The following is a 24,111-nucleotide window of genomic DNA, read 5'->3' as shown; positions in this document are numbered from 1 at the left end:
ATTTTCAGAAAGTTTTGAAGTAAAATTTATTTTTATTGTGGACTCGAAAGAGGACAACTCAATCATTTATACTGGTAGGTCAAATATTCTTTGCCGAAGACGTTGAAGACGGTAAGCAATCTCGCTCCGACGATGGGCTAACGCTCGAAACGTCAGCTTTTGTAATCGTTACGGTGGCTAATTTACCACTTCAACTTTGTTGATATATCCGAATTCTCCATCAGACTGGTACTGTATGTGTAGGAAGCATAGTGTGTGATTCTATTCGAATGTCTGTCTCATAAGTATAAAATTAAATTTTTTGACGACAGAGTAGTCAGCAGGCCATGAGCACATGGGTGAAAAGTCGAGTTTGGAAGTTAAATCGAAAATATAATGAGAAATCCACACTTCAGCGCACCCATTACTGCCAACTAATAAGAGAAGCCGTAACCGGTCGTTTCCGACTAACGCTTCAATTCGATCGATTGCCGACCGTGTTTGAAAAACTTTGAAATCCATTGTACAACTGTAGGAGGACCCACCCCCAACTCCTTTGAAAACCCCTATGATAACTATTTTTAGTGGAAAATTATTAGACTCAGTTATGAGTGAATGAAGACACTGTTGCAGGGTTTTTTTTCGGTGACTAAAGATGACATCGTTAGACGGAGGGATACTGAAACTATTGTACTACAATAAAAAAATAATACGCCAATTATTTACATGGAAAAGCATCGACATGGCTTCCTCCCGAGAATTTAACTTTTAAAGATTGGTTCCCGCCCTCCTGGGCCAAAATCACGTTCAAATGCCCGGATGTTAAACATGGTTCTAACTGCTAATACATGTATAAGCTTGGAATTCCGAATTTGAACAAATGAAGCAAATGACGATGTTGTGATTTTCACAAAGTTCAGGCTGGTTTTTCCGCGAGGAAACGAAGAGCCCTAACTAATTTTTATATCCTCGACAAAAACACTATTTTCACATATCATTAGCGTAACTTGAAGCGATTCTGGCTCATACCACATATGGAAAAAGATAATTAAAAATTTGCTCCGAAATGCGATATTAGGAATCTGAGGTATTGGTGATTTTTCAAAAGCGTTCCGTGAGCTCCAAATTAAATGGAATGGTCCAGTTCTAGACTTAACCCATACATAATTCCTTCTTATACAAATTTATTAGATTTATACAAACTTGCTTTCGTTTACGCTTTTCATAAACAAAGCTCAATTGCCCTTACTCAGGGCACTGATTTCCGGCATTTCACGGCTACCGAAACCCGATTCAGCTATCGTGAATTTGCTAGGATAAAGAAACAAGTCTGGAAAGAAATCTAACCACGTTTTTAAGTTCACTATCAGGTATCTCTGACTGAGCTATGACGAAAGTCATATTTAGGTTGGTGCGCCACCTCTAACGCGGGCTTGAAAAAAAGTCGCTCTCAAGTCTTGTTTTAACCAATTAGATTACTTGAACTATTCTAACAAAGATTCTGATTGGCTTAGTGTAGCCTGCTTCATGAAAGTACAGAGCCTTCTGACACTGTTGTCTGCTTTAAGAATAAATTTTGTTTGATACTGAAGGTCATGCGTGGGAAATTGAACAGATTCTTTAATGTAAAATAAATAGAGGCATTCGACTGCGGCATGCCGTGTTCTGTTGTGAAGCACGCAGGAAGCGGCTAGAGCTCTCAAGAGGTAAGGAGAAACACTGAACTATGTCTTGTTTTTCTCTTTTCAATTCTTTCGTGCTCTAGCCGCTTCCTGCGTGCTTTACATTAGAACAGAGCACATTCAATGGTTTTCTATTTGTTAGATGAAAATAGACAGACTAACAGCCACAGATAGACGCAGAGAAACAGACAGAGAAAGGGATCGACAAAGTTCTTCATGACTGCCGTCAAAAAATAATTTGTTCTCATATTGCAATGATATTTTCAAAATTGCACGTACAATGTTTTGAATTTGCGTATCATGCCTACAGTTTGCTTGTTCTGTATGGTACAGATTATCAATCTAGCAGTTACTTACCTTAAAATACATTTTTTTAACTATTGCCTTATGTAGCAACACTCACAATGAAAGAAGTACCCAAGACACAGTCTGTACTTTTGAACAGAGCTTCCAGCCTGTGGTGCCCAGTGGAAGGTGCGCCAGCTCCATACATTGTGTGGAGAAAAAACTGTGTTGTTGTACAAAATAGCACCAGTATAAAATATCAGCTTCTTGAAACTGCCGAAAATAATGCAAATTACAGCTGTGAGGTACGAAGAGGTGAAAAGATATCATGGAGAGAAATCAGCCTCAACATTGAGAGTGAGCTTTTTTCTTACACTAGTGTAATATATATAACTATATAAATGATTGATTTTATTGCCTTAACCTGTATTGTTTAATGAATTGCGTATCATCTTGTTAAATTTCTCAGCAACTTTCTTCCTCGGCTCGTCACCTGTGATGTAGCGGTTCCCTCAAGCTGCCCCGTTGTACTAGAATATGAAGTTTGTTCTTGGTTGCTCTTTAATCTATTACCGTATTATATTGCCAACTGGTCTGCCTTCCTCCCATCAGTTGAGATCTGATGTTTAAAGGCACTGATTCTAATATATCCACAGGTCGCTTTGAGCCATTTAAATATCAATCTTATCTCACCAGCCGAGCATGAGAACTATTTATCAGAGTTATTCAATGTTCTTTTTCCTCTAGGAAGACTAAACCCCTCTGTATTGCTATAGTTTGATGAGAATGTTTGTTTTAGTTGTAAAGTTTAATTAATCATCTCTCGTTGTTCTCCATCATGAACCATCATCTGTTTTGTTTGTTTGATTTTCAGACTAACATTTTTGTAGTTTTTGTCTTTCTTTGGAGACTGTCTCCCTTTCTTCTTAAAGAAAATTTTCCTCGATTTTAAAATGATTTCTTTATTGCTGGAATGCAAACTCTGTGATTATGGTAAATACGCTTTCTTAAGGCATTCAGTTTATTGAACGATCCTTTATGTTTAAAATTCAGAGTGCCCAGGCCCCTGTGTGTGCAGCATTTTAAAGGGAACAAATGAGAATCTGCTTCGAGTGAACTGCGAAGGGAAAGAATTGATGTCATTTCCATGGAAAATTCCCCTCGCAACAGCAGGCTTGTGAGTATAAATGAGAGATATCGAATGTTGAAGTGCTCTGTTAGTTGCATAGTAAAGTGTAGATAATGGAGCAAGTGAATGTCATTCCTCATTTAACTGAGTGGTAGCTACTTCTAGATCAGTTGAAGTAAATCTGTTTCACGTAATTGTAACTACATCGTAATAAGGATTGATAATGATCTGTTCAATAAGAAACAATACATAGGAGTATAATGTCATTATTGTCATGGGTATTGAGTATTTGAGTATTTAAGGATTTGTATAAAGTACTGGAGCAGTAACAATAGGACATAGGTCCCCTACGAGGTTTAGGCTCCAACAAACCCACCCATCCCATCCCAGGAGAGGACATCCATCACAAAGTAATCTCGTGCGTCGGAAATTAACGTCTCTTACCCCTAACCCTGCGGGAGACGGGACCTCCATTTATTCGTCCCTATCCGAGAAGACTAGAATATCTAACCATTTCTTGATGTTATAGAAAGGTAGCATATTCTTCTAAAATGTTTTATGACCTTGAGTGTTGGTCCGGCCGGGGCTCGAACCCACGACCTCCCGCACAACAGTCCAGCGCCCTTTCCATTGAGCTAACCGGAAGGCGGTTAATGGGGAGAGGGGGGAGGGGTTGTCCGCCACTGAACTGTTGCTATTTAACATAAATATAGCAACATCTTAAATAGGATTTGAGTGACAACCAGCTGAAGGACTTTCCACAAGAAGTCATTTTCAAGAGATATATCGATAACCAACTGTGATTATCAACTAAGACCCCTTTCTACAATCTATTGAGAATAAAAAGCATAATTAATGAGGCGTTCGTACTAAATACACCCAACAGCAATACTATGTGGGCGGGGAAAAAAAAAATTCGCTTCAGAAGCGCTTAACTAAAAGTAGGACTATATTGCGTATATTTTACAAAATTGCAACGATATCTCAATAGGGACCGAATCATGTTGAATTGTTGTGATGAGTTACATTACCTCTCATTAACTTCGAAAAATGTTTGTATTCAACGCATTTGTAATTATTTCTTCACAGAGACTTGAGTAACAACAAGCTGAACTACTTCTCATCGGATGTTTTCAGGAACAATACCCATCTGAGGCTGCTGTAAGCTGATGTTAAACAAATCCCTCTATTGTGTATATTTCACTTAAGCGCAACGATATCGTAACAGGGTGGACTATCAGTGATGTGTTGAATAATGAATAAACAAGTTTGTTGGTTGTTTTCATAACCTCTTTCCCAAAAAGACTTTAATTCTTTTTTGGGCGTAGAAATATTCAACGCGTGAAGAAGGTGTACAGCATTGAACCAGAAAAAAACTTTATTGAGTTTTTGTCGTTATTTAACCTCAAGTGTAAGTATGAAGAAAGTCCTATAAAACGAATAGTGAAAAAAATTGGATAGACTATAATATGAAAGTAGCCTTATTAAGCACAAACTTTCTTTTTACTCCGCTGTGGGCAGCTCTATGTACGAATAATCCAACTCATCCTCCCCTTGAGATATTAAAACCACGAATAATGCTCCAGCTTCACTAAAATATGCAATGTTTGCCTTATACAACCGACCAATTCTTTCAAGCAGAATGTGATACAGATAATATTTCCTGTCCATACCTAGCGATATAGGTCTGAACGTAGCATGTGATTATGCGCCTTTACAAATGAACAGGTTTCCTGTAATCTTAAACAATTTATTAAGACATTTCGTGTGATCACTCCAACATTTCCCGCTCCAAACCTTTCTTGTTAATTTACCCACCCCACATCCTCTAGTTAGTGTTTCCCGGCTTATTACGAAAACGGAAGTACATAACAGTGTGCAATGTCATAAGAGGTGATGGAAGGAGGGAGAAAAAGAATTAAAAAAATTGATTAAAAGCAAAAAAAATTAAAAACCAAGAATACAAAAAGAAAAAAGAAAAAAAAACTTGCGTGACTCAATGAATTTTGTTCCAAATCATAGCATGTTGTCCTCTTTAGGGACTTTAGATGTCAAACCAAATAGAAAACATGAGTTCTTGGGCAACATTAGTTCAATAACGTGCATATTCTAGCCCCCCATAACAGTACGTAAGAATGACAAAATACAATTTTTCAAGGATACTTTATTCCCTGAACTTTGTTCTCGAATATCATGCAATTGACTCTCCATTTCCTTATTTTTGGTAGGGAGTTGAATAAGATCCAGTTGAAGAAATTACCATCAGGCATTTTCAGTAGCAATACCCAGTTGAGAGGGCTGTAAGTGTAAAGTCTTTCATATTCGTGCAAGGAACGCGTCTAATGCATATCGCATTTAATTTGTGAAAATAAAAGCAGATCAGGGCAACAACTTATCAGCTACAAAGTAAAGAATTTACCACAGAAAATTGTGGAGGAGGGGTGGAGGGGGTGAGGTGTACGTGAAATGCACTCCTTTTTTCAAAGAGCATTATTCAAATGCTTTTTGAAAAAAAAATTACTACTCATGTTCTTCCACGAGCCCCAAGAGCACTTTTTCTCCGAATTTTGCTTGTTAGGTCGTTAATTTACCATTACTGAGAAGCACCTTATTGCAAAAAATTGCTAAGCTACCTCGTGCTCTTTCAGAAATAATTACTGGGTTTTTGTCTCCCTTTATTTCTCAGAGGTAAAGAAAATGCCACTTAAGAAAGCACGAACGCCGTGTTGATTCACATCTTCATTTTTGATTGCCGCTGTCAAGTTTGAATTTTTCGCTGAAATGACAACTAATTCTGAAAAAGATTCATAAAATCTATAAATCACTAGCATCTTTTCTCTTGGGGGGGGGGGGGTTCCATCAGCTTTAGATATCGGTTCCAATGAAACAAAAATCTGAAATGATGAGTTTAAAAGTCCATTTTAAAATAACTGTTTGATGCAGAATTTTACTACAAACGGTTACTTGCCATATAAAGTGCCCCCCCCCCCCAAAAAAAGAAAAAAGCAAATCTTTAATGGTAATTTCTTACACGATGACGTCAAAAAAAATTAAGATTTTCCATTATGACCAAACCTAAAGGCTGACGAGAAATTCTCAGTAACAAGCTGCTGAATGCAATCTTTCACAAAACAATCGAGACATTCTGTATTGTTAATTCAATATTTTTTTCCTTTCTCGCCTTTTTTGGTAATTACTCTACTCCATACCGCCTCGTCCCCTATTCTATGTAGTTCAGTGTTCAAGTCTGTGTTTCACCCACTTCTTTTGTTTATTCTTTGCACCAAAAACACTTTAGTGACACCAATAGTGACAATTCAGTTTAAATGAACCAGTTATTTAAACTTACAGTCCAACAACTGTGAATGACTATTTAAAAATGTGTCATTTCCTTTAATTTCTCTCCAAGCGTCTCTGAAACATTATCACTATGTACGCGAGATTTACAACTTTGTTGATCTGAAAAAAAAAACGTTCCGAATACTTTGGAGGGGGTACAAATCCCATGTACTAGTCCTTACTAAATCCAGACCCCACATTCTGGTATCTCTGAATCACGTTTCCTCCGCTTAATGTAGTAACAAAATGCCAACACCTCAGCTCTTTTCTCTGGACATTATCACAAAATACAAGACGGTGTTAGATAACTCACGAGCCCCCACGGATTCTTTAAGGCCTTTATAAGAGCATCCGGTTCCTTATAATCTTACTTGAATTTGACTATAGCTATTTACTGCTATTTCTGTTAAACTGGACTGAGTGATGCGCTTGAATTAGTGTGCAGTAGGGGGTTTTGTGTGTTGTTTCCAGTTTGTCTTTTTTCCAAGTCTTTTGGTTGAAAATTGTTTTTAAATTATTATAGAAATATTTTGTGGATAAAAAAACTTTACAACATCAAACAAATAGAAGCTTTTTTCTTTTTAGAAATTTGAGGTTATAACCTGGGATATATACAGATAGAAAGAAAGTAATATAGAAAGAATGGTTCAAAATAGGTATGGGATACGAAACTAGCATCGTTTAAAAGAAACTTTACATTGTGAGCAACTTTGGCCGAAGGTGTTTTTCGATCAAATTAAAGTTAATATATGTAAGTGCGAAATATGAAAAAATCGAAAACCCCTAAACTTTGTCAGAGTATAGGTCTGGATGAACAATTTTTAAACAAAATACTTTGAGTTCCATTGCATTTTTATTTTACGCGAACGGCACGAAAGTCGGGTTGGTGGCTCTCCTGTCAGCTTCAAAAGGTCCAGACAACCCATTATTTGAACGTTGTTTGAAAATAAACAAAACGATAAATGTGACCAACATAACGATTTTTTCAATGAAAAGAATACGTATTTACGAGCACTCTGAAGTACTATTTGTCCAATTCTGTCGCGAACTGAATTTTTGGGTAATCTGTGTTTTTTTTTTTTTTTTTTTGTTTTGTTTTATTATTCCACTCATTTAGGCGGACAAAAAAAAATAGAAAAATTGAGAAGGTAAAATCGCACCTTAATAGATGGCATGGGGTTATATCAAGTTAATCCAGCGAAAGAACAAGGCCTCTTCTTCACAAAACTCCAATAAATTTGTAGAACCCCAAACAAGTGACATAGAGGTCAAAATACGCCATTCCTTGTCACGCAATTTGAGGTGAAAAATCAACAATGCGTGCGTTTAAAAGACCTCGGGCCGTTTTGGGGGCGAAAAATCGTTTCTACTCTGGATAGAGAGCTAATTTAGGTCAACTTCTGTCGTTCTTGCTGTTCGGGTTATCTGATATTTAAAATTTTAGCGGTTATTTTAGAAACAAAACAACCCAAAGTGCAAGATCGTCCTGTTGGAAGCGGCCGGGGACGGATGCAATTTGAAACTGCTAACGAACCACAAAATCAGCATGTTCGCCATATTTACGCATTCATTTGAGTATTCTTTATGAGTTCGTAAATACCATCCATCCTCGCAAAACATGGACTGTGCGTTCGCTTCACAAGTTGCTACCGTGAACTGCCCTTTGCTGTTTTCGGACTGCGTGACATACGGACCCACAAGTGTTGGGCCACAATTGCAAATAGCACCCGTCTTTACCACAAACACTGGCATTCTTCCCTTGCAATTGTAATTCTTGCTCACTTTTACCAAATTTTAATTACTCGGGCACGCTATTTATCTCGTCACGCTCGAAGGACTAAGAAAAAGACGTGGCCGCTTGTAGTGTAAAACGGTTATCGGTGATAAGTCTTCGGTTCGGTTTACGGGATACGGCCAGCAAAATTACGTATCTCGTTTCACTAGATTAGTCATCTTTTTATCCTCTCTTTTTTCTTGTTCAAACTGATGGGTTCAGTGAGGGATCCAGTCTTTCCCGACGGTCACTTTTCTTCTGGAAAATTCTAAGCCATCCTTTTGTTTGATAAAAAGCAGTGTCCTCTACAAGAAAAGACAGAAGATATCGTTTAAGGAGAGGAGAAGTTGCATCCATTGACAACAAACACGCCGATCTTTTTTTCTTTTTTGAGTTGAAGGATGCGTGAGTACTTTTGAGCACCATGCCATTGCAACGTTTAGCGGCATATACAGTATGGTAAATGCATATTTATAGAGGAAAGAAACACGCTTCTCGACAAGGCAAAGATGATTTACATTGAAAAACATCAGTAAGGATTTAGTGCACAGCCCTATATTGCCCCTTCTGAGATTGCCGAGTAAAGTGTTCAGGCGTTACCTCATAGCTGGGCATTGCGATCTTCGAGAAAGGCTGCCCGTCTTAGTGCTAAGCAGAAGGCCTTCCTAGAAGAGAAATTTAAAATTGGAGAACACACTGGATTCAAAGCAGATGTGGCACAGGTGGCTCGAGATATGGGGCATGGAAATCATGAATATGGAGCCGCAGATCAATCATTGTAGATGAATTCCTAACACCCAAGCAAGTGATGGTCGGTTGCCTAGGATTTTCCTCACGGAACTCTGATGCGCGCTGGCGCAGAAATCGTCAGCGGCAGTTCGCACGAGAAGGAAAAGGGAAAAGGAGTAAAAGCCTATTAAAAACTGGCGGCAGATGATGACAACGCGAGCACACCAAACAAACTATGTTTAAGGCACTTCGGCATGGAGGATGAAACAGAGAGAGGAGACCGGTTTTGGAATATCAACTCCAAAGAGATGATGTTTTCTGCGGAGAAACAATGGTTAAGAAGGGTTCGCTTTGCAGAAAATAGCCCCAACTACGGAATGAGAGACCTTGATCCCGTGTTAGAGGAACTCACAGGCAACAAGCTGGAGCTTGTGAGTCCCCTGGTGGATGGCTTCCTTAAGGAAATCGGGCTCTCTATTAATGCGAAGCCCGCTCGCCCTAGAATGACCGGTCTCATGGCGCCCATCATGCTATTTATGCCATTTCAAATCTTTAGGCATATCTGGGTTTTTAGTACAAGGCTACGGGGGAAGCGTGGAAACAACCAAGAATGATGAGAAAATCACGCTCAATTGCCAAAGGCTCGGCACGGCAGAGAAAATTTGGTCTCCTGCGAGATTTAAGCAAGAGAGAGCATTCTCAACAAGCGGAACTCCTAGAAAATTCCTAAGGGTGCTCCGTGCTTCAAAGTTACAGCGGCAAGTCAATTCTTGTTGTCACGCAAACTAAGCCGCTTCAAATGATTTACTCAGTAAAACAACAAAGGGTAACAACCACATTTTACGTGCTACACTATGATTGAGAAGGATTCGCAAAGGACTCAAATTTACAAAAGTTATTGAATTTGAACACGATTTAGCTTGACAGTTAATTAGGTAACAGCAGGCCTTGCTAATGTTTTGTTAGACCTTGTCACGAAACTTTCATATAACAAAAGAATGACAACCCTGAATGTAATCTGAAACAGAATTCTGAAGAAAATATGTTTTTAATACAAGCATATATTTGAAACTTTAATCTTCATGTCTTGTGGACAGAAATACAATGGAGTAAATAAATAGAAGTATGGTTTTACCTAAACTTGCTTATTATTTGACTAACGATGATGTCTGATTCATTTATGAAAATAACTATCCTATCAGTATAGAGAATTACTCCTTTTAAATACAAATCTCAAATACCTATGTATACTTCATCTTGCTCTTAAAACTATCAAGCTGCAACCTTTTGTACCTTTTACTTTAGACTAATCCATCCCTAAAACAAATGCATTGTGTCAACATAACAAGCAAAATGCTGAGTCATTAGTTATTAACCATTTGACCCCTAACAGTGATAAGCATCTAATTTCTTCTTACAATATTAACCCAAAATTAAACATAAAGTCACAAGAATGAAGCAAATAATTACTAAATAAAGAAGCTCTTGACTGTTAAACAAATTCTCCTTGTCAGCACGTTGGAAACTGTATTGAGAACAGTATGGAGAGTATTCGTACTGTTGGTAGCATATAAAGGGTTTAGTGGTCAAACCTTTATGTACAAAATTCCATAAATACATTAGAGCAGAATCCCTTCCTCTAAAATGCAAGTCAGTAACAAAAATAAAAAAGGGTTTATAAAGTTTTCTCAGTAATTTATTAGTGCATACCGAGTGATATCAGTGACAACGGTACTTTTGCATTCCGACACATTTAACCTCTCTAGCAAACATAGCTAATTTAAACAATTTTGCACCAATTTTAAAATATTTTTCTTTTTGAGTAGGCATATTATTCACATTACTGGTGCACAGAATTTGTTGAGAGCTTAGTTATCATTCTCATAGCAAGTATGCTCTAATTATTGTGCACCAACTTGACCGAGAAAAATACACTTCACATCAAATATTTTGGGAGACTTAAACTTTTGAATAACTCAAGTACCCTTCCCAAGCCAATGCACCTGCAATGCGCTTAGATAGAATTTCCTTATTACCTCCAGTGATTAATCTTCTACTGCGTAAAGCTTCCTTGAAACCAGGTATTGTCATCAAAGTTAGATTGATAGCTTTACTTCTTACCTCAGTGGCATTGGAGAACTTTACATGAGACCACAGTGATAAGTTATCAGCAAAGCGAGTATTGCACTGTTTACAGACAATGGGTTTTAGTGCACACAACACTGATTCTGTCGCTCCTCTGCTGCTTGCACAAGTCACCAGATCAATACCAGACAAAAAAACTTGACAACTGAGCAAATCATTATTTTTCTTTATTTCCATCACAATTGCAAACATTTGATTGGTAACATTGTGGTGGAGAACATGATTGGTAGTGTGAGGTAGAAGAAGAGGGCATTGGTTGATGTTCTGGGGGGTAAAATGAGCGAACATAATCACTTCGCATTACTTGCCACCATTTACCAGTGGCGGTACTAATTACATTTGACCGGTTAGTTAAGGTCAAATCTTTCCTCACTCTAGAATGCTTGGCCCCTTTAGCCTGCAAAGAGACAATGCCATAACCCACCCTATACCTTGCAAACAGCAAATTTGCATGATAGGGAATGGCATATCCAACTGTCCATGTTGTGACATTAACACTGGATGAAAAAAGCAAAGACATCAAGTTAAAATACATACTACACATTTCTTGTGGTTCTGCAACCTGGGTATAATTGGTCTCTATTCTATGAAAACGCCCCCCAACATTCCTCAGATACTCACCAATCTTGCTGAGAGCCAGATTGCTTGTGCCTCTGTTTCATATTGACTTTCTTAAGTGTCAACCAAAACGATAGTAATAGGGACCTTACGCAAACCACGACAGCGACGGCAACGAGGACGTGGAAAAACAAGAGATCTAATTGGCAGAACAATAGCTCAGCACGTGCGTTTTGAAACTTTGTACATTTCTTAGCCGTCCCATGCAAAACAACAACGTGAAATCGCCAAAATTTGCGTCGTCTGCGAACCGAAACCGCGACGGCAAATTACTTTAATTTCCATTTGGAACTCAACGCTACTTTTATACGTCATGCTGAAGTTGAACTGTGGCGTCGTATAAGACAGTAAGCTCCTGCAACCATTTTTGAAATTCTAACTAAGAGTAGAAATTCATTTTTTAATCGAAGTCTTCCTTGGCGTTGCCGTCCTGATTGCGTAAGGTCCCTATTATCTAGCCAATGCAACGGCTTGATTACCAATAAGCCTAACTGGTAACTTGTTATACCTGTTTGCTTCATCACTAAAATGTTCTTTTACACTTGAAGCCAAGTATCCGAGTCCACACCCCCACCCCCTCCCTACCTGATGCATGCCTTACATGAGGAAAACTTCTCTTATGCAGGTATAGCTTTAGGTCCACCTCTGATTTCTGCAACATCCCCTGCTTCCTAGCACGCTCCCCAACACTGTCTTTACCAGAAACCCTCAAAAGAGTCTATTCCCTATAGGTGCTCCCAGAGCAGAAACAAATGGACCAAACTTTTCTCTTCCCACTGCCTCTAAGTACTGAAGATCAATATAATGTTGCCAGGCATTGATCTTACAATGCATGGGTTCTGGCCTTAACCTGTCTGGAAAATGCCCATTCCTAGGAAGACCAAACTGTCGGATGCCATTTTCAGCCGTGAACTGTAACTTTCTGGAATTTCAATTTTTTTTTTTCTGAAAGGTTCGGGGGAAGAGAGGCAAGAAAATTGTTTAACTTTTCAGTATTAGAGGTTCTCATTTCCTTAGTGTAAGGTTTCCAGATGTCGTCTTTACCCATTCCAATACCACCCCCCATAGTGGTCATGTTTCCTATATGAACGTTTGCATTTGTTGAAGGATAGGTAGCTGCCTGGTTAAGTTCATTGGCAGCCCAGCTCTGCCAGGACATGCCTGCTTCTGGCTGAAACTCAACAGTGCACTCCTTATCACAAACAGTCACAACATTACCTTAAAACATTCTCATCTCTTCAGTGAGCTGCTTCGAGAGGTGACGCACTCTTTGATCTTTCTCTTTTACACTTACACCTGATCACCAAAGTTCCAGCACACCATACTTCCAATTGTTTCAGGAGCTCCATCAACTGACAACTGAAAAAGTAAGTGATTTTCATTTTCATTGAACCAGACAAGTTTACAAGAAAGATGGGGAACTCTCATGTGCAAATCAATAATCATAAACACCAGGCCAGTGACTTTGCGAGAAACACCTGATGCCCCTGCGATCTGTGTGACATGACCGATGCCTAAAGTTTTAAAGACACTTGTCTACATTATCATCTGAGAAACTAAGCTTGGGTATCCTCAAGTCAACTCCAAGAGATTTAATGTTACGTGGCAGCCAGACTACTTTTTCAATATTAAAAAGCCAACCTCGTGTTTTACAGACAAGATTTCTATATTTAAGTGGCACAGACAGTTTCAGTAAATCTTCTGAATTTTGATAATAATTAATGGCTCTTTCAGAAATACCCTGAATAAACTGGCCCCTCATAGACCACTTTCATAAATGGCTGCCAGATTAATATTCTTTTGTCTAACCCATTAATGGCTGCAGCTTTTGTGGAAAACTGTGTTTTGAAGCTAGTCGAGCAGATTTTGGGTCACTGTTGTGGTTTTAAAAGCTCAAACTTACCAAAAACCCCTTGACAGCTCGTGCACTCCACGGCCTTTCGATCCAAATGCAAAATGGCGGCCTGAAAATCTCGGGCACGCGCAGAAAGTAAAATTTCGACATGCCCCACTTACGACTTTTACTTTTCTCTCTTTCTCCTGCCCTTTTTTTTCCCCTCTCCTTGCCTGAATTCTCTCCACACTTGCTGTAAATTTAGTAGGCTTCATTTTGGTGTAGAGATTTTTCAGAAACTACACATTATTTTCAAACCACATGCTCAGAAATGTAGGTGGGTAATGGAACAAGATTTTGGTGCAGATTTTCAGGTCAAAGCTACATGTTTTTTTGGCTATATCTCCAATCTCCTTCTCTCAATTTCCCTCATAATGGTATCGTTTGTAAGATATTTTCAATCTGTTGAAGTACGTGCTCAAATTCGTGCTCCAGGGCTAAAAGTGATGACGTCACAAGGCGTAGAAAGGGTGTGGGTCCCCATGGGCGCATACGGGCGCACTGGATGTCGATAGGTTAAATTTAAATTAGCCTTTCAAGCCTTGTTTTCCAGTACAAAATTCAAAAGAATACATCATCTCAAGCGAGGCCAGAAAGGCTAAATTTAGATTTAAACAAAAGAATATTAATCCGGCAGCCATTTAGGAAAGTGGTTAAATCTCACGCCCCATCCAATAGCGTACCTATCGTAGACAAGTCATTTCATGGAGCAGTAAGTCGAAAAGCCTGGTTTTCTTTTCTTCTGCCGTGGAAGTGAAAGGCCATAGCCACTCAATATGAAAAAAAAGGTTGGTAAGCTTTATCCAATGTGAAATAAACGGCTGTAAAAAAAAGCTCTTTAGTATAAAGAAGCGCATATAAAAGATCACGTGCAACGTCGTAAAGATTATAAGATTAACTGGAGATCTCTAAAGAAGTGTTGGCTCTGGAAAGACCCTGTTTACCTGCCCAGAAGAATGGAACTTGGGCACCAGGTTAATGCAGCGCGGGAAAAGATACCCAATTGTGTTATGAAAGATGTGAGGTCAAGGTTTCCCAACCCTCCAGGCATTCCTTACATTACATTACAAAAGGGAATAAGGAAATTCTCATAAAATACCAATGTCAAGAAGAGCAACTATAAATAAAAATTGAATAAGTTCATGAAACATATACAGTGAAAAGAAAATGAAGAGGTGGAAACATCACTAAAACTGCATGGAAAAATCCCTTAAGTAATATTTAATTAATACTGTCTCATGAATGTTTCACTGCTTAGTACCAGCATTTGGTAGGATTACTCTTGCCCAGTTACTTCACATCTTTTATCAGACATTTGGGCTCCCATTTAAAATCATCACAGAAAGTCAGAATCACTGGTAAGCAGAATGGACATCAGTTATTTAGATTAGAATAGGTAGACCAGATGGTTTCCCTGAGTTTGAATTTTTTTCCAGTAAGTACCCTGATCTCTGCCGGGCGATTTAGATGCCTGGCATGTTGGTACATCTGCAGAGACAATACTTCTCTATTCACATTTTTTATTTTGCAAAGAAATAAGTCAATAAGAAAGAGTGAGCATAGCATTCAAAAATTGCCAAAGCAATTGCGCAGAATTAACGTCAGCATAAGTCTTTTACCCAATCAAGAATGGCTAGTTCCATGCGCATGTTGATGTAGGTGTCATCCCCAGAATGGATCCGCTTAGCAGCATAAATGAGCATCACTGAATGGAGAGATTCAATCCAGTATGTTTCCCTACACTGCAGAAGGTAACTGATTTTCAGTGGCTTTTTCTGTAACTGGAACATGAGTTTTTTGCAACTCTTTCATGGCCTTTAGTGCAACATCACTAATTTGGAAGAGGCAAACTTTTTCATGCAAAAGAAACAAAAACATACACTAGCATGTACATATTAGTTACCCGCATGTATTCATGTGCATGTCTTTATTTTGAGGTGTTCATAATGGCTTTCCTATATGCAGCAACAGCTTCAGGTTTCGTTAAAACTTTTGCTCATTGTGTAGCCATTCTGCTTGCACCGTGACTCCGCATGGCAATTGATTTCCCTGAGTCATAAACAAAGAAAGTTATAGAAAAACAAATTAATAGATCAGTATTAATAATAGTAACTATAATGCTTCTGGTTTTCCATTTTTATAGAAAGCTATTGTGCAATCTTTGAGTTCATGAATTATGCTATGTCTTGTTAGAATTACATAACACAATGTGTTCATAAGAACAAAACTTAATAATAACAATTTTGGTTTCATGAAATTGCTCAATTAAAGGAGTAACCTGAGAAAAACTCTTTGTACTTTATGACCACTACTCATTCTCTCAACAAACAGTCATTCGAATTACGTGATAATGGTCAGCAATAATCAGCAGGTTAGCCTGAAATTCTTGCTCACTGAGTGGACTTTTCGTCATGGAGAAGTACACGTGAGAAATAAATAAACAAAGAAACAAGGGAATTACTTAAGTCACACTATAAAGGATTTTCCTGTTCTCCATACTCATATTACATCAGTGATAGGATATTATTGAGGATGCAAATGTATCATACCTTGGGACTCAGTTATAAAATTCAGCGGCTCTTTTGTCATAGGGACTTCATGGCTCACTGCTTAAGCTTCACTAGCCCTACTCCAGTTTACAACTCCTAAAAATTTTTTGGTCCTAAACAGAGTTAGTAAAATAAAAAATATTTTTAGGAATAGCATTGAGTGTATCAAGGTTCAACATATCATACAAAGAGTTCAACAGCATCTTACAGAAGAAAGGGCCGACACCGTCGTGTGTGCTGCTGATCTACTCGAATCATGCCATGCATATGTACTAACACACTACAGGAAGAAATGGTAGATATCAAAACATAACATTGAACACATTTCTGTACTCACAAATTTCTCAGGGTTTACAATTTGATATCAGATATTGTATGCTTAGATGAGCTAGTCAGCAGAACTTTGCAGAAGTCTACTAGATCCCATGCGTCAAATTGACTGCTTGCAGAGATCCTGGCTTGCAAAAAGGAATAATTGAACAAAACTCATGCATGCACCTTCCATACTCTCAGACTGGTGTATAAGTATGTGGACAAAGACAAAATAAAATTGAAATCAACTTGTACCTCTCCATTTACAACATAACCAGGAGTGTTTTTCACTTCTTCATGGGCAGCAGACATGGACTCATTGCAAACCCTATTCACAATTGTTACATAACAGTGCTTTTTCAAGACTGTTGAATTAAATTAAACAAGAGATGTTTTAAATTTCAGGTAAGAGAGAAACCGAATAAGAAACTGCTCAGTTCCATTTAAGGTATTTTCGTGGAGAGATCATCATTTGGCTTCCTGTAAACTGTTGTTGACAGCCATTTGCTTGCGAGAAGAAATACAACGTGATTGTAGGAGCATTAGAGAAAGTGCATTGCTAACCTGCGTCAAAAGTTTTTTCTCCCTCTCACCCAATGTTGTCTTATATGGGGTCGTTCTCTGCTGAAGGCGTTGTGATCTGCAATGTTCTGCATGTGGAGGGGAAACTGGAGAAACAGGATCAGAGAAAGGCAAAAAAATACGCGAAGACGGAGTGGAAGACGATGAAGGAAAAGAAAACCGTGTGGTAGATGGTGTAGAAACAAGAAAGGGTTCCGGACTAGCTGTGCTTCCAGTTGGTGATAAGCTCAGTTGGCTCGATGTCAGTCTTTTCCTCTCCATTTTCTCCTCAAAAACCAACAGAAGAGCCTCTATCAGATCCCCACTCTGTGTACTTGAGATCGCTTTTGTTAGATTTAACGCGCCTTTTGACGCGGTATTTGATGCCAAGAAGTCTGCTCTCTTGAGGAAGCCCTCTGTTGAAAGAGAACTGAAGACCTCGATCTGTTGGACACTTTTTCTTGCGTATAGATGGGTTATTTCCGTCAGGCATAACGCACAAAATTCACAATATTCCTCGAGCAGCGACAGCTAAGAATATTGCCGAACAACCACTAGAGTTGTGAAATTCTGGCTGCTAACATTGTGCATACAGTATTTATGATGCCGCTAGTTTCAGTGGGAATAATCTAAAGGCTCAGCCAACCGATGTGTACAAGGTGCTTGGGATATAAGCCGAAGTTACACGGTGCGAGTTTTGAAAAGACAACTGTACGACTGCATAGTCGACCGTAGATCGCACTTTGAACGGCCGAACGATGTGTCTGTGCCAAATAAAATCCAAATAAGCTAAATTATGGAAATGCGAGTCAACAAGACTCAATATCTTCGAATTTTTGACCCAAAATAATACTTTTACTGCATCTTCCATGCACACCGTTTTACTTATGGTCAGACCGTTGGTCGCAATATTGGATGATTCTTTCATTTGAGCTGAAATCAAGGGGCGGAGCCAATCAATTCATAGCGCGCCTTCGTGACCTCTAAGATAGTAACGGGAGGAGTTTACATGGCAACCGGCCATCGTGCTTAATTAATTAATTGATTAATTAATTAATTGTACAAAAATGATTTTTACTACTTTATATCAGCAACGATTACAATATTTCCGGGTGCAGATTCTAAAAACTATTCCAGTCTTTTCTTTTTTTTTTTTTTCACACCAACCTATTTTAAGTACAAAAACTCACGAATGGAATAGATACGGGGATAGTACGAGAGTGCACGGTGCGCGAAATATGAAACATTTATGCATTTTCTTTCCAGAATTTATCATAATTGTACATCGTTTAGCGTCCCTCATTGAACTCTTCATTTTAAAAATCCCTGTGGTATTTGGTAAATAAACCTCTTCGGGCCGGCGGCTGGTATGTCGGCTGATAATGTCCGCGGCTGAGAGATTGTCCGAAAAATGAATATTTAGGGCAAATATCAAATTCTGAGGATAATCTCTCAGCCAAGGACATTATCATCCGACATACCAGCAAGCCACAACGGGGTTTATTTCATTTTTCAACTGTTCCATTAATTTTCTATTAATTTTTGAGCAGGAGAGTGCAGGCGCGAGCCTGTGTTCACGTAGGGTAATCCTCCGCAGCTTTTTAATCTCTTTCATCATCTGATTCTGTGACTATGCTTTCGGGTATTAAGATATTGTTTGGATATCACAACTATCAAAGGTCTTCGACTTAGGCCTCAATGCATTTCTCCAGAGAAATGCTTGATCTGAAAATCACTGGAGAAATTATTTATGTTAAAAAACAGAAAGGTTTGATATCTTCCTACTAAAATTCAATTGTCTAGAATTAAACAATCAAACATCAAAATCGAGAACGATTCATCGTCAAATGTCACCCAAAGAAAAAATCTGTGAAATATTTCCATTTGTACTACAAAGACGATAGGATTCCACAGAACTTGTTTGGCTATGAAGACGCACCGTAATAAAGTTTACCTAAATCAATTTCGGGTCAAGTAGTCATAAATCCTCAGGAAAAAATAAGGCAATGTCCACAGGTATCCGGAAACGATACGATATGCTTATCCGGAAATGATACTTTGGAAATGAATACTGCTCTTAAAGGCACCAAGTATAGTATCAATATTGCTTTTTAACTTGTCAAAGATTCCATCTACAAGATCGGCGATAAGTTCTCAACCATACTCAAGAGCTTCTCCGCTGAATTTTTTGAATGTGCTCACCTCCAGATGTATCGCTAGCAGCTGGGTTCATATTACAAGGGTAGAAATTATCGTAACCGTATGTGCTATCTTAAATCTGCAAACTTGGGGTGAACACTCTTGCACGTGACCTCTTTATCTACTTGGTCGAATTACAAATAATTGCTCATGATTAGAATGTGTAATAAATTCTCGTCAGGAAATATAAGAAAATACACTTGCATAAATGTGCCCTACTACCAAAGAAACATTTCTTTTCTAGATACTTGTAGGCCTGAAATAAAATTCACTCTAGTTTCAGTACTTTCCGGATTAATATATATCAAGGATATATCATTCAAAAGTTAAAAGAAAAATCACTTTTGCTGCAACTGTTTCTTTGTTTCTTTCTTTTTTATCCTAGTCTTTGGAGCGTTCCTATATTAAAGCGGAGAAGTGGAATCTATACTTGAAGAAATTACCAAAGTATTGTGCGAACCTAGTGTAGTACACCGCGGTTATAGTGAAAAGCGTTTACTCGCAACCGTTACACACTTACTCTTAACCAAAAAAAGAGCTGCATATCCTAGAATAAATTAACTACATGCGATACATATGCATGCAAATCCGTAGATCCTGAGCGTATTACAAGTTGTTGCTTACTGTTGCTCGCGGATCGTCATTACTTTATCGAGAATTACGATCTAGACTTGTCTTTTATTCCAAAAAGGATCATGATTACACGGTGTCTTATCCTGGACTAAAACTCTAACTATAATTTTCTATCAAAACTAAACACGGAGACGTCAATCTAACCAAACTATCATTAGACCAAAAAGCGATTAGTAAAGTAACCAGATCATTCGACTTAAATGAAAACCTTGAAAACCTCTTAAAGTCCTAAATTAAGGGATAACAAATTGGCGTAAACGAAATGTCAAAACAAAAATATATTATCAACACACCAACACTGTGATGTATTGACAGGTTCTACCTGATCTGGTTTCAGTCATCGTTACCACGCGCTGGTCTTTGGCTGGCCCATAATGACATTTGTAAATTAATTGCAAAAAATAAAAAAACTGCGAAAAAATTTTACCTCCTTACATTTCATAATGCCAAAGGAAAAGCTTCCTTTCCACAAGGTTAGGCTCTTAATTTTGCATTACTGCGCAGCACCTTGCTAGGAAAAATTGATACACTGTTTCAAATGCTCCTTGACAAAACGACTGTGTTCTTAGTTCATTTCTTAATGGTAAAAGAAATGCCACCAAAAAAAACACGAACGCCCTGTGGATTCTCAAAAATAGGATTGGCCAATGGTTAATACATGTTACACGGATGGATGTCTGGTATATCGGCTCCGCGCGATTAACGAAATGCAATAATGCAGTGGACACGTTTGGCTCAAAATATGAATCTCTTGCAGTATCAGTAGCTTTGCATCTTACCCAAAACATTTTTTTCCACTTGAAGGTATTGATGATAACGATAATGCATTTATATCAGCAATGTAGCTGAACGCCCGTTACACAAACTAACTGCCATCATTTGTTGACAGGTACTTGCAGAACAACCAGTTGGAGGACTTGCCAAAAGAGATATTCATGAACAATACCAACCTAGGATCTCTGTAAGTCAAAAGTGAAAACTATTCCTCCTAATTTTAATCCTACAGGCAATGTAAAAGGACAATACACAGGGAAAACGACAGTGTCGAAGAGATAGTTGTAACAGTTACTACACTGAAATCATCAGACATATTCACCAAAGTTAAAAAAAATTACTATTGTTTCAAATAAAATATTGATAGATAAGGAAACACTTTGTAGTCGTCAATCAGACAGTCGTTATGATATATGCATATCAACCCAATCCACGGGTTCTTAGCCTAGTTACCCCTCGAGTTTTAGGGCGGGAGGAGGGAGGCGGGAAGGAAAGTTGCGTAGCCACTGGAGGGTTAATTCTTCCATCCTAGGGGGGAGGAAACTCGTCCACATCCGCTTGATTTTGCCGGCGTGAACTCCCTAGCGTCCTTTCACGGTAAAAGCTTTACAGGTTACTAGGACAAGACATGAAATGAGTGACAATATTTTATGTTTGCTGTGAATTTAAAGTATTTTGTAGGGGGCATGGGTGAAAGGTTGAAAGGAAAAGGGGCTGTAGCCCAATATCTCTACCAATGAAAAGTAAATTACGCTAATCAATAACGCTTCAGAGATAATGTAACGAAATATATTTAAACAATAGAGAGTTTCTGTCGAGGAACTACCGGCTGATAGTTGCCCCGCGGAAATTTGATGTTTTTAAATCAAATATTTGCCCAAGAAGCGAAGCTTCGAGGGCAAATATGCTAGTTTTAAGAACATCAAATTTCGAAGGGGCAACTATCAGAGCGATAGTTCCGAAACATAAACACTCTATTGTTTTTCTTGTTCACCACTAAATTTTCTTCCGCGCCTACAGCTTGTCACAAATGTCAATAATTCGCAACCGTAGATTGGCTAAATAATGCGTTATACCTGTCAGAATTGAAAAGTCACTGTTTTTCCGATCTGCCTAACTTCGCAGCCGTTAAACTATTAAAACTTTTTCACGGATGAGTACTATCAATTCAGGTATTTTCCGCGGACGGGCACTATCCATTCGGCTATTTTCCGCAGGCGGGCACTATGGGCTGATAGTGTCTCTCCACGGATGAACACTATCGCGTCACCTGATCGATTTAAACCAATAACAGCCGGAGAAAATTTAGTGCTGAACTATAAACGTAAATAATACTTGAGTCCTTTAATTCTAAAAGAAATAAGGTGACTATGGTAAAAAGAGAAACATTATAAAGTGAATTAACCTATCTGAGACTCACATGAGAAGAATATAATTGGTAATATAAGAGATATCGTTTAATTACATTTTCATTTGTCAACTTCAAGTCAGCCCAAGCACATATAATCAGGGACAATGACACATACAGTGTATTTAACAATTATTCCACGAGCGCGCGTTGGATATGAGATGATAAATAGCCAACGAGGCGCGTAGCGCCGAGTTGGCTATAATCATCTCATATCCAAAAAGCGCGAGTGGAATAATTGTTTTATTAAAAACGTTGAATTGAATTATTAAATTTTATTAAATTTTTAGCTCCCTTTTAATTTTAAGCTGACACGTACGCTTACCATATTTGTAGATTATGGTATATTGCCTGATATACCATAATGGCTAAGCCAATAAAAAGTCTTGAATTGCATTATCCAATGATCTAGTTTTTAATAAATATCTAATAGAATATCATCAAATGTTTCAAACTTTCAAATTACTGTTCTTTACCGCGTGGGATATTTTGTTTTTGGTTACAATGCGAACAATATTTCGAATAATATTTACTTGCTTGCTAAAAAAAATATTAAAAATGATGACAAAAAAATTACAGCGTAAGAAGGAGAGTTGTTTTTGGTATCGGAGTTTTCAGAAGACACGGAAAAAAGATCACCAATCATTTGGGCTCGATAAACTCTTAAGGGGTGGAGGGGAGGGGGAGTTTTGCGGTTGCAAAGTAGAAAAAGGTGACTTTCAAGAAAGAATGCAATATAGTGGCCCCGATAATGCTTGGGCAAAAGAAACGATAGTAAGCGAAAGGAAAGGTTCTGAGTCACATTTTTTTCTGATTCTTCCGGCACATTGTAACAAGAACTTGGTTACCTTGTTTCCTTTTATCATAAGTTCTTTTGAAGTTTTCCAAGCCTTTTAATATTAGGTTTTCATTTAGCGTGGGACGGTAGGAAGATTAAACGTATTAAAAAGGTGTTCAATATTGAACCAGGAGTATTTTGTTAAGATTTAGGTGTAAAGGTAAAGAAAATTGTTGAAAACCAATAGTGGAAAGAATAGGATAGAATATGATAGCAGCTTTATCTAAAACATTCAAACTCTCTGCTTATTCCCATTTAGACAAATCTGCCTGTGTGTGCAAATAATCGCACTTATCCTCCCTTAAGAGTGGACATTATTAATAATAAAATATGCAAAGTTTGTCTAATACAGCTTAAATACAAGACTACTATGTCAGGCTTCTTTTTTGATTTTTAAAAGCTTCAGCTGTTTAATCCTCAGCAGAGATACAAATTTTATTCCCTGTCTCTGTCTTGCCAAATAAGCCTGATCGTACCATATGAATCTGTGCATGTACAACAAAATACGTTTTATGTAATCTTCAACAAACTATTCTCATAATATGACTATTCCAATATTTCCCGCTCCAAACCATTGCTGTTAATTTACTCACCTTTTATCCCCTATTCAGTGTTGCTTGGATTATTATGAGGACTACAATACATGACAGTGTGTAATGTCAAGCCTTACGTATTACAACAATTTGTAATAGGAGGATTGTGAAAAAGCATTTGTAAATAAATCAAGTTGTTTTCAGAGCTAAAACAAGTCAAATTTGCCTCAATTAATATTGTCCCAGATTATAGCTTGTCACTCTCTCTGATGCCTTGAGATGTCAGACTAAAATTGAGATATCAGATCAATGACAACTTTGGTTTGATAACGAAGTGTATGTTTTAGACCCTCGTATCAGTACATCAGAATAGATTCAAGCACGTCTACTCTGATTGAACTTTGTTGTCAAATACTAAGTAATTGACACTACATTTACTAAATTTTGACAGGCTCCTGAGCAACAACCAGTTGAAGAAATTACCATCAGGCATTTTCAGTCACAATAACCAGCTGGAAACGCTGTAAGTTTGGAGTCTTTCTTAATATTGGTGTAAGAGGAACAACTCAGATCCCACCCTCAAAACAGACATTTAAATGCGTGGGTTATATTATATTGCATGTTTCGTGCATATCATTGCTCATGTCCTAATAAAGCCGCACTAAAACACAGACTAAGAAGTTTCCTCTAAAACATGCATTGTATTCGTTCGCAATAATGGATTATTGGA

General features: G+C 38.0%; 1 protein-coding gene and 2 pseudogenes across 1 annotated transcript in view; 2 read left to right on the top strand and 1 right to left on the bottom strand.

Annotated features, from left to right (window-relative positions):
- Positions 1-23,908, top strand: part of LOC148737487 (uncharacterized) — a 41,262-nt gene extending 17,354 nt beyond the window's left edge. Inside the window, exons 3-8 of the mRNA XM_088749314.1 lie at positions 2,055-2,303; positions 3,000-3,123; positions 4,165-4,236; positions 5,304-5,375; positions 20,718-20,789; positions 23,833-23,908. Coding sequence (XP_088605440.1) covers positions 2,055-2,303; positions 3,000-3,123; positions 4,165-4,236; positions 5,304-5,375; positions 20,718-20,789; positions 23,833-23,908 — 665 coding nt within the window. The remainder of the gene's footprint in view (positions 1-2,054; positions 2,304-2,999; positions 3,124-4,164; positions 4,237-5,303; positions 5,376-20,717; positions 20,790-23,832) is intronic.
- LOC148737489 (uncharacterized) lies at positions 9,172-9,836 on the top strand (annotated as a pseudogene).
- LOC148737488 (uncharacterized) lies at positions 10,877-13,442 on the bottom strand (annotated as a pseudogene).
- Positions 23,909-24,111: the final 203 nt, after the last annotated feature.

Source organism: Stylophora pistillata, chromosome 2 (assembly GCF_964205215.1).
Source record: "Stylophora pistillata chromosome 2, jaStyPist1.2, whole genome shotgun sequence".
Classification (NCBI taxonomy): Eukaryota; Metazoa; Cnidaria; class Anthozoa; order Scleractinia; family Pocilloporidae; genus Stylophora; species Stylophora pistillata.
The sequence above is the reverse complement of the archived record's forward strand: the minus strand, read 5'-3'. Positions and strand labels throughout refer to the sequence as shown.